Here is a 12,009-nt window from a genome sequence, read left to right as displayed (position 1 = left end):
CCTTCAAAAGGAATGAAGGCAAAGAGGATCCAGACTGCTCTTTACACTGGCACAGATCTGTCTCAAGAACATGTGATGGGGCAACAAGTCAAAAGAATGAGGCAGGGGCCAACACCACACCCACAATTACCAGAAGGGAGCAGTCCGTAACGAGGTTATTTCTTCCCAATGACTAACAGGGATTTTCATCCATGAAGCATAAGAATCTGAACTCATTTGGGCCTCCTAATGTCGAATTCCAGGAGGGGGACCTGGGAAAAAGAAAGCTGAGGGAGCAGTGACAGAAGCCCCCCAGCCATGCCAATGCAAGGCAGTGCCACCCGGCCCTCTCCTTGGGGTGTGAGGGTGTGGAGGTGTTGGCGTGCCATCGGGCTGGCCTATCTGTTCTCCCCAGTAATGCACACTGATACTGATGAGTCAATCCTGTACCATCCCTGTGGGCTACCTTCCATACAGGAAGAGACATGCTTCCAGTCAAACAAGGAAGAGTCCGTAGGGGACTGAAAACCTGTTTGTTCTCCAGAGAACTAGGTTTCTGCCATTTTAGTAGGAATTCGTATGCCCGGAGAAACAGAAACAACCCTTGTAGCTCAGAATTATGGTCACCAGACTTAGAAATTATTCAATGAAAGCACAACTATTCAGATAAGGCTTTAATAAAAAAGTGTAGATGGCAACCCTCTGAAAAGTTAGGAAAGAGCTCATTCCTGAAGCCTTAAGCAACTCTACTGAAAAGAGATCATTTATTCATAGCTTTAGGCCCACCTCAAGAACAACTAGGCACTTTGCTTATTCTTCCATCAAAGACCTCTCAAAATCTCCTTTGTAATATTACCCTAGTGGATGGGGAGGGAACTCACATTCAATTCAACATTCATTTAAGTGATTAAGAGCCTCAGATCTATCTCTCCAACCCTTCCTCCCCTCTGAAATCATCATCTTTTGTTAATCCAATGTGCAAGACTGTGTATGTATGTTATGTGAATAAATACACATAATAATAAACTCATGCATTCACAAGGTCTCCTGTACTGATCTACAGAGACAGGCCTGCCTTCATTACTTTGGGTAGAAGTCAACAATGAACATGATCCAGAGCTACCCAAGAGAATGAGAGATAATTTTTACCAAAGGTAGGAAAACCCACACCAAGGAGACCATAGATACAGAGAATTGCCCATTTACAAGCTTGGGTCTCCTGTCATATTTAGTATATTTGTCTGCATTCTTCTACGGCTAGGAACCACTTCTCCAGCCCCCATAACTACCTAGGAAAGCATCTGGCAACATAATAAATTCTCCATTCAAGTTACTATACCAGATCCTAGACAAAGGAAAGAAAATCCAACATTAAAAAAGCTGACATTCTCCCCAAAGAAATAATAAAAAATGTTTGTACAAAAATATTTCTAGCCATGGAAACTGAGGGGATGTCCCTCAATTAGAAAATGGCTGAACAAGTTATGGTATAATACTTTGTGCTATAAGGAATGATGAAATGCTTGATTCCTGTATGAAGAGGAAAGATCTCCATGAACTGATGCAGAACAAAATGAGCAGAAACAGGAGAACATTGTACACAGTAACTGAAACACTGTGGGATGATCAAATATAATCAACTTTGCTACTAGTAGCAAGGTAATGATCAAGATCAAGCCTGTGGAACTTATTGCTATCCACATCCAGAGAAAGAACTGTGGGAGTAGAAATCCAAAGGAAAACATGATTTGAATAAGGCAGTTTTCACACGAGAAAACCAAAACTATCAATAAGAACATGAAAAGTGTTCTAAATCCCTCCTGATTAGAGAAATTCAAATCAAAACAACTCTGAGGTACCACCTCATATTTAGCAGACTGGCTAATATGACAGCAAAGGAAAGTAATGAATGTTGGAGGGGATGTGGCAAAATTGGGACACTAATGCATTGCTGGTGGAATTGTGAATTGATCTGACCATTCTGGAGGGCAATTTGGAATTTGGAAAAGGCGCTAAAAGACTGCCTGCCCTTTGATCTATCCATACTGCTGGATTTGTACCCCAACATGATAAGGAAAAAGACTTGTACAAAATATTTATAGCCACGTTCTTTGTGGTGGCAAAAAAATTGACAAATGAGGGAATGTCCCTTGATTGGAGAATGTGAATAAACTATGATATCTGTTGGTGAAAGAATACTATTGTGCTAAAAGGAATGATGGACTAGAGGAATTCCATGTGAACTGGAAGGACCTCCAGGAATTGATGCAGAGCGAAAGGAGGAGAACCAGAAGAACATTGTACACAGAGATGGATACACTGTGGCACAACTGAATGTAATGGACTTCTCTATTAGCAGCAATGCAATGATCCAGGACAATTCTGAGGGACTGATGAGAAAGAACACTGTCCACATCAGAAGATCTGTGGTAAAGGAAATGAATTAGAAAAATATGTGGTCGATCACGTAGTGTGCTAGGGATATGATTAGGGTTCTGATGTTTAAGGATCGCTTTACTGCAGAGATGAACAAGGTTTTGAACAATGATACCTGTATAACCCAGTGGAACTACTTGTCAGATTCGGTTGGGGGGAAGAAAGAGTGGGGGAGACGGATCATGAACCATGTAACCATGGAAAAATAGTCTAAATTTAAAGGGGGGGGGAGGGAAGAAAGCATATAATTTATCACCTGTTTATATGGGTACAGGATTTAAGGTTTGGGTTTTAAAAGATTACTTTATTACAAAAATGAACAATATGGAAATAGGTATCCAGTGATAACACATGCATAACCCAGTGGGAATGCTTATCAGCTTCAGGAGGGGGGAGGGAAGAGGGTAAAGACAGCAAGAATAATGTAACCACGGAAAAATATTTCAAAATAAATATTTTTAAAGAAAGCTGCGGTTCTACTAGGGGAGGGGGATTTATCATAGTTGATTCCAGTCAACAAGTTATGGTTTTGTGTGATATATGTGTCATCTTTTACAGCATGAGGAATATGGTAATATGGATTGTATGCCAGCACTGGCATAACCAATATTAGACTATTTACCACCTTGGAAAGGATGGGAAGAGAGAAAGAATATGAATTGCAAAATCTCGCTTAAAAATTGTTAAAAATGGTTTTTATATGCAATTAATTTTTTTTTATTTAATACATTTTTTAACATTTCTATTTTCTAAAGTTTTAGTATTTTTTTTTAGTTCCAAATATTCTACCTCCCTTCACAGGCCCTCCTCCCCTACCGACTGAGAAGGCAAGCAATGTATCAGCTATACATGGAAAATCACACAAACTTCATTTTGCATTGGTTCATGTAAGTCTTCCCAGGTTTTTTTCTGAAATCATTCTGCTCATCCTTTTTTAAAACTTTTTTTCCTGATTATGTGTAGAAACTACTCATTTCTTTACCACACAAAGTATTCCATCACAATCAGAAACCAGCTTGGTTGGCCATTCCCCCCTTGATAGATAGCCCCTCAATCTCCAATCTTTGCCACCTCAAAAAGAACTGCTACAAATATTTTTGTACATTTAGAGTTCCGTTTCCTTTTTCTTTGATCTCTTTGGGATATAGACCTAATTGTGGTGTTGCTGGGTCAAAGGCTATGTCCAGTTTTATAGTCTTTCAGGCACCGTTCCAAATTGCTCTCCAGAATGGCTAGATCAGTTCATAACTCCGCCAACAGTACATTAGCACCCCCATTTCTCCACATACCCTCTGGCATTTTTCATTTCCCTAATCTTTCATGTTAGCCAATCTGATAGGCGGGGGAGGGGGGTGCTGCTAAGAGTTGTTTTAATTTGTATTTCTCTGCTCAATAATGATTTAGGGCATTTTCCCACATGACTAAGATGGCTTTAATTTTTTCTGAAAACTACTTCAACAAGCATTTTTACTAACCACATTTACTATGTGCAAGTAAAAGAAAAGTCTTTGACACAAACTACCTGTGGGGCATGGCTATAAAGAAGTCACTTAATGCTGGGCCACTTACACTTCCCAGCTGTGTGACCCTGGACAAGTCCCTTGACCCCCATTGCCTAGCCCTGACCACTCTTCTGCCTGGGAGCCAATACACAGTATTGACTCCAAGACAGAAGGTGAGGGTTAAAAAAAAAAAGACCACAAGTTCTATGCCAATCACCACGTTTCAAGTGAGTATGAGCAGGGCACAAACACAGGGGCAAGAGCACCCGGTCCTTCCCAAACTGGAAAGGCACGCACTGTGCCTCCTGACCCAGGAGATACAATAGATAAGCAAAAACCTGCCCCTTCCTCTCCTCAAGAAGCTTAAACTCTCCTGGAGCCATACCTCAACAAGTACAAACAAGCGCATCGGTATGGGCATGGCTATGGGAGGTAGAATGTGGAGTCTGGGGAACAGCAAGTAAACCAGTTCGGTGGAAACACATATATGACGAGGAATAATGCGAAACAAATGCAGAAAGGCAGGCCAGGGCTGGATGATGAAAAGTTTGTATTCTCTCACAGTGACCAACAGGAACCATGGAAGGCTCCGGGGCCAGGAGGTAGTGCTTCCTGGAGAAAGGGGCACTCAACTAAACAGTTTGTAGGAGGTAACGATGAGGAAGGGGTACCTTCCAGGCATGGAGAAGTGCCTGCACGGAGATGGGATCGAGAGTTCAGAAAGAGTTGGTGATGGGGAATCTGATGGGGAACACACTGGCAAGGTCTTCAGCGTCAGGCAAGGGAAACTACAGGAGGCTTTCAAAGAGGGAAATGACCTCGTCGGGGTCACACCTTAGAAAGATTGTTTTGGGAGTTTGAGGAAAGCAGACAGGAAAAATGCAGGCATCAATTTGGGGGTCATAATAGCAGTCCAGAAAAGCAACGGTCAGAGCTCCAATTAGAGGGTGCAGAGAAAGGGGATGGAGGCAAGAAGTGGCTAAGAGGAGATGGAGAGTGGGGGAAGTGATGAAAAGCCACAGAGCAGACTGGACGTGGGAATCCAGAGGACCCAGCTTCAGATCAGGCCTCAGACACTTATAGCAAGTCTCTGTGTGCCTCAATTGCCTTATCTTTAAAATGAGGAAATTGGATTTGATAGCCTCTAAGGTCTCTTCCAGCCCCAAGATTACTGAGCTTCTGATGCCAAAATGGTGGTCACCTCAAGAGAAGTTCAGAAGGGCACTGCATGTAGAGATACTCAGCTGGCAGCTCATGACGCATGACTAGCATCCTTTAGGCAAGGATAGCTTTGGTCTTGCAGCACTTGGCCTCATGCACACATTTAATAAATGTTCATTAAATTACTGAACTTGAGTCTATAAACATCTGGGTGTTGTCTGCAGAGAAGAGGTGGTCAAGAGTTTCAAAAGGAATAGAATTCAAGGAAAATGTGCACTGAGGGGCGGTCTTAATATTTAGCCATTAACAGGATCACTCATTACTGTGAAGGGAGTCATTTTAGTAATGTGGTAGGTCAGCAAAGTGGTCAGGTCAGAACTGACCATACTGCAACTACCTGAGAAGTGAGCGGGTAAGGAAGAAGCAGACAACTCTGCCTAGGAGTTTGGTAGTGAAAGGAGAGCTCTAAGATGAGAACGAAAAAGAAAGGTAGGATCAAATGAAGGTGTTTGTTCTGTTGGTTTTTTTTTGGGGGGGGGGAGCAATTCGGATGGGGGGAGGAGAGCCACTCGATAAAGAAACTGAAGATGGCAGAAAAGGAATGGCCAGTGTGTAAGCTCTCAGAGGAGATGGGAGGCCCGGACTAAGTACAGCTAGTAAGATTACTATTGGAAGGTAGAGGGTTACCACAAAGACAGGATGATGGTGGAGCTGGAGAGGGAGGTTGGGGGTTAGGTGGGTATGGAGCATGGCCTCTTTTTTCTCAAAGTAGGCCATCTCCCGAGAGCTGCTTGGGAGTTTGAGGAGAGAAGGGTTTAGAAGAGCCATTAGAAAGGAAGTTCTGCTGTAGCAAATTGAAAGCCAAGTCGAGATGAACTGTATATCACCTGAATTGTGATATACTCAGTCATCATGGGCGTGTGACTTCCTCCAGCACCATTTGGCAGCTTGGCAGATGGGCCCATTAATGAGACCCAATCCAGCCTCTCCTAAACTCTCACTTTCTCTCACTTGGGGGAGGGTGGGAGTGTGTGTGTGTGTGTGGGGGGGGGGGTGTCGACAATGACTTACAAAGTCATTTTCAGTATCTGTGACCACTGGTCCAAGGGCCTAAACTGTAAGAGAAGCATATTCCCCATCCTGAACTGTGTCAGCTTCACACCAAAGTCATGAATTCTCTTTCATGCTTAAAAGGATGAGGGAATGGAAAACAAAGACTTCCTTTCAGCTCCTCTGACATGGGAAAAAAACCTACTTTCTCCAAATGAGAAAGACCCTATGGCTCTGGTGGAATCTCTCCAAAGAGAACCCCAGAAGGATCTCGAAGGTTTTCTTAACCAACAGCATGAATCCCCCTACTATCTGGCTTCCCACCTTTTCATGCCTTCTCCACAGATCTCTCACTTGCCAAATCTAATGAATGGCCTTTCCCCAGGCCTTGCCCTCCTTGTCCTCTCTGCAGCCTTTCACACCACTGATCGATCCCCTTTTCCTCTCTAGGTTTCATGACACTGCTCTCTCCTGGCTCTTCTCCTATTCGTTTAAGCCCTTCTCCTCAGTCTCCTTTGCTGGTTCATCATCTACCACACTCCCACTATCTGGGATTCAAAATGTCTGCACAGCTCTAGTCTTTTTGCCACAAATGTTTGTCCCCAATTAAGGGGTTTTGGTTGTTGTTTCTGTTTTTAATCCTTACCTTCTTTCTTAGAACTGTTACTAAGTATTGCTTCCAAGGCAGAAGAGCTGTAAGGGCAAGGCACCTCCAGGTCGGGTTCTCTCTCTCCACTAAGCCACCTAGCTGGCCCCCCATTCACGCTTATGTCCCCAGCAGCACCAGACTCAGTTTTTTTTGTTAGGAAAGTTATTCTTGGCTTCTGCCACTGGTGCAGCCTCACCCTAACTCATGCTTAAGAGACCTGCAATAGCGGCAGGTTGGTCTACGGCCTCGAGTCTCTCTCCACTCCAATCAGGGACCAAAGTGGTTTTCCCAGAGCTCAGGTCTGACCCCGCCACCCCCTCCAACTGCTCCCCATCACCTCCAGAATCAAATACAGTATCTTATGTTCGGTGTTCAAAGCCCTTGTCTAGGCCCTCCTGCCCTCCAGTCTTCCCTCCAAGGCCACCTTGGCTTCCATACTCCATAACTACTACCTGTCCCCCACACCTGCAATACTGGTCCTCCTCATCTCCAGCAACTGCCTTCCATGGCGATTCCCATGTTTTACAGAAAGCCTTTCCAAATCTCTTTTAATGCTAGTACCATCTCTCTTAATTATTTGCTATTTATGGTGCAACAAATAAAAGGTGGCCTGGAGCCTCAGTGCCAGAATTATAAACATTTATTAATAAAATGAGAGAGGGAGGGAGGGAGAAAGAGAGGAAAGAGAGGAGTTAGTCTTTTTAACTTATGGTAAGATCAGGTCTCGGATTTCAGCCCAGGGTGGTCACCTCAATGCTGTGCTGCCCCTTGTCAAGCATCAGCCCAGGGAGTCAGTCTGTTCAAGAACAGAAGTAAAAAGACTCCTTTCCTTCCCACTCTTGCCTTTTAAATCCCACTGGCTCTTCTCTCTGTGGCAACATTGCTGATGCTCATGGGGACATGACAAGCTAGACTCTGTACTCGTAACATCCCCTAAATAATTTCCTTCACACAAGGGGCAGCACCAGGCCTGAAGTTGGGAGGATCTGGGTTCAAATTGGGCCTAAGAGACTTTCTACCTATGTGTCCCTAACATAGAAAAGCCCTTACCGCTCTTCTAAGTTAGAACTGATAGGATTCTAAGACAAAAAAAAGTTTAAAAAAAAAAAGACAGAAGGTACAAGGTGTGTGTTTGGTTTTATTTTTTTTAACCATTTATCATGGAGATGATTATTTGCACATATTTATTTTGTTGAGCTCCCTGAGGGCAGGAACTGTCTTTTACAAATCTCCAGGGCTGGCATATAAATGTTTATTGACAACCCATATCATCTGCCTTTTAGAATATGATATGGGGGAGGGGGGTGCCTGGGTGGCTCAGTGAATTGAAAGCCAGGCCTAGAGATGGGAGGTCCTGGGTTCAAATCTAGCCTCAGACACTTCCCAGCTGTGTGACCCTGGGCAAGTCTCTTGACCCCCATTGCCTAGCCCTTCCTGCTCTTCTGCCTTAGAACCAATACACAGTAGTGATTCTAAGATAGGAGGTAAGGGTCTTTTTATTCCAAACTTTCCTCTTCTTTAAGGTGCTGGCTACTATATCATGTATGATCCATATCCGTGGCTTCTCAGGCTCAAATTCTCTGTCTGTTTGCAATATATTTTCTTTGACTTGGAAGCTTTGGATTTTGACTATGATGTTTCTGGAAGCTTACATTTTGGGATGTCATTCAGGAAATGACCAAATTTTTCTAAATCCACTTTGCCCTCTGGTTCTGAGAGATCTAATTAAGGTTGTTTTTTTTTGTTTGTTTCTTTGTTTGGGAGGGGGGTGCCTTTTTAAAAAATGTTTACTTTCTGTCTTAGAATCAATACTAAATATCAGTTCTGAAGCAGAAGAGAAGTAAGGGCTAGGTAATGGGCTTTAAATGACTTGCCTAGCTAGGAAGTGTCTGACACCATATTTGAACCCAGGACCTCCTGTGTCTCTTTTCTGTTATGATAACCTCACATTTTCCTCCACTTTTTCAGCCTTCTGACTTTACCATTTCTTTTACCTCATGAAGTCCACTGCCTTCTACTGGGCAAAGTTTCGTGACACTTCAGCTAAGCTCTCATTTCTCTTGCCAATTCTTTCTTCCACAACTCTCATTTCTTTTCCAATATTTTCCTCTAGTGCTCTCATCAGTTTATAAAAACATTTTTAAATTCTTTTCCTCCCAAGAATTCTAGTTTGTGTGCCCCAGCTGGGGCTTCCTCTGAGATTGCTTGTAGCCATTGTGGAATCTTTCTCTTTTTCTGGGTTTGTACCTTGAGTGCTTCTGCTGCTGGGGTAGAACATTTCAGGGGGCTCTTTGTTCCATTTCCCAACCAATTACCTGACTCCAGACTTGATATTAGAGCTGCTGAGCTCAGCTGAGCCACATTTCTGAGGGGAAGATTCAGGGGTTCTTTGTAGGACTTAGTATTTGTGCTATTCCAAGACTTCAGGGGATAAAATAGGGAGCTACAAGATTTCAATGCTCCCAGTGGTCTCATCCTGGGCAAAATTGGGACCTTCTCCCCAAATCAGCTCTCTTTAAGACTTTGTCTTGGGCCCCATTTTCTTTTCTCTTCATACTATCAACCACTATGAGTTTAATCATCATCTCTATGCAGATGATTTCTAGATCTTTAAATTTGGCTCTAGTCTCTGGTGAGCCTTGGTCCAGGTGAGCCTTTGAGACTTCTTCACATGGATATTCGACAGGTATCTCACTCACCACATCCCTGGAAGAACTCCTGGTTCCTTATACTTCCCTATTATAGTGGAGACCACCCAGGCTCACAATCTCAATGTTGTCCTTATTTTCTCATTCATCTGAAAGAGCCCTTTCTGGGGCTTGTGTTCATACCCCTGCAACTTCTCTATGAAAGAAGGGCTAACTGGCTAAACTTGAGAATAGAGACCAAGCATTCAAATGCTATTCCCAATAGGGTAACTCACATGAGCCACAGCTCTGAGAAAAATATGTTACATGATAATAAAGTTGAAACTTCCTCGGAAGTGGTGATTATTTTCTTTCCTATCTTCCCCTCTATCACTGTTTTGTTCACTGATTTCAGTCACGTCCAAACCCTTCATGACTCATCCCATTTTTTCTCGACAAAGATCCTTTGACATTTCCTTCTCCAGTTCATTTGAGAGATGAGGAAACTGAGGCAAACAGGGTTAAGTGACTTGCCCAAGGCCACACAGCTAGTCAATCTCTGAGGATGGATATGAACTTGGGTCTTCTGACTCTAGACTGGGCACTCTGTGTACTGTGGTGTCCCCTAGCTACCCCACCTGCTTCTAAAGTAGCAGATGCTCCTCATAGTAGTACAGACTCACAGATTGAGGACAAATGTAAGCACCTATCCTAGATGGCTTTTAGTCACCCTTCCGCAGAAGAAATACACAACAGCAGGTGTTTCTCCTGTCCTTCCCACCTCAGAATAGCTGGAGTCAGCCAGCACAAAGGCAGCTGCTGTTTCTAACACAAGACAGAACTAGCATCACACAGAGGACAACTGCCATACCAGACAGACAAGATGTCAACAGATGAGCCAGCCTGTATGCTAAAAGGAAGAAGTCTGGGGAACACGCAGGATTTGTTCTGTAAGCCTCCAATAAATGGTCCCCAGACTTGGCTCAACTCAAAGATCTCCAGGGTGGGGGAATCTGCTCTCTACCCGAGTTAGGTCCTTCCACTCAGGATTGGTTCTCTGCTCCTGCTTCTGCACATGGGGGCAAAACAGAACTGGGCTAATTCTTCATTCTTTCACCAGACAACCCTTCAAAAGCTTCAACCTAGCTTGATTAAAACCCACTTTTCCACTTTCTGGAGATTATAAAACTTCAAGATACAAGTAGGTATTTCTCAAGCCCAATAGCACAAAGAAGCCACACTGACTACAAAGTAAATTCATGTTTCCTTCTGAGAACTCTAAAGTCAGGAAGAGATCATTCTAGGCTCTCCTTTCCATCACTAATTCTTCCATCCTTGAATGTTCTTCTCTCATTGTTTCTAACTCTGGGAGCTAAACTAAATCTTATTATTAGTATAAATGTTATCAACTGGTTGGTGCCTTGGGAATGGCATGCCAAATAAATTCAACCCTTTCTTAAATCTCTCTTGGCTCTAAGAAAGAGAAGAATGAGTAGAGTTTGCAAAGTACTCTGGAAGCAAACTGGGAGTAGTAGAAGTACCAGGGACTCTTGCTCAATGTAGATCCTCACTGCCATATGGCAAAAGACAAGGAGAAAAACCACAACCTAAAAAAGTTTTTAATATTTTAAAAAACTAAAGGTTTGGCTCATCTTCTCCAAAAAAAAAAAAAAACAGTCCATCCTTTGTCCTTTGTGGAACTCCCTAAAAAGATACTGTAGTGTCCAAATCTGATCCAATTTAATTATGTCCAAATGAAAAACATTTGTCAAGAACAGAAGTAACCAAACCAGAATCTGGGATTCCTCGACTTTCCAGGGCTCAAGCATCACTCCAATAACGAGGCCTTTTTCATCTCTAGAACAGTTTAACAAACTGTTTAATACTTAGTTCTGTCAGAGAAGAGAACATGGCTGCCAAAAGTACATGGACATCGACCATAAGTGCATCAGCTTCTGGCCTAGGGTTCTCAGTGTTCAAACAATTTCCAATATAATCCCCCAGACCAACCTGGGTGGAGGGTAAGAGATAACCCAAGGGGCACCTACCTTGTGCAAGGGCAGCACGAGGAATGCCCCGCCCCCACTCGCTTCCACAATGATGGCGACAAATCGGGGGTTGACCGCACAAAAGGAACTATCCCAGGTGACTCGAGAGACCCGGATGTCATCATAGCACTGGTCATTCTTCACGGCCTGGCCAAACACGTGTCTGAACTTGCTCTGCCGTACCACTCGCCTCATGGTGTCTGCAGAGGAAGAATAAGGCAGGCATCAGGCAGTGGGCACCCCTGGAATGCCAGGGAAAGAAAGGAAAGGGAAGAGAAGAAGGCAAGGCCTGATTCTTGGCTTACTCTCACAAACTGCCCAACTTGCCAACCAAACCTTCCTTCAGTTGAACAGAGAAAGAATAAGCTGGGAATGTCATTTAAAAAGGAACACTTTTCTCAATCAGCATCCAAAAAACTCACCAGCAACAATTCCCTAGAGAACATCAAAGAGAGGAAGGAAAACCCGGGGAACCTGAAAACAAAAGGTGAGGTTTGTGGTTCTGCCTTCCATTACATCCTTATAAAACAACAACCCTCCCACTGAGCAATCTTCAC

At 43.4% G+C, this 12,009-nt stretch overlaps 1 protein-coding gene across 1 annotated transcript in view; it reads right to left on the bottom strand.

Moving 5' to 3' along the window:
• Positions 1-12,009, bottom strand: part of CORO1C (coronin 1C) — a 109,013-nt gene that overhangs the window by 41,090 nt on the left and 55,914 nt on the right. Inside the window, exon 2 of the mRNA XM_056821627.1 lies at positions 11,453-11,652. Coding sequence (XP_056677605.1) covers positions 11,453-11,652 — 200 coding nt within the window. The remainder of the gene's footprint in view (positions 1-11,452; positions 11,653-12,009) is intronic.

Source organism: Monodelphis domestica, chromosome 3 (assembly GCF_027887165.1).
Source record: "Monodelphis domestica isolate mMonDom1 chromosome 3, mMonDom1.pri, whole genome shotgun sequence".
Lineage (NCBI taxonomy): Eukaryota > Metazoa > Chordata > Mammalia > Didelphimorphia > Didelphidae > Monodelphis > Monodelphis domestica.
The sequence above is the reverse complement of the archived record's forward strand: the minus strand, read 5'-3'. Positions and strand labels throughout refer to the sequence as shown.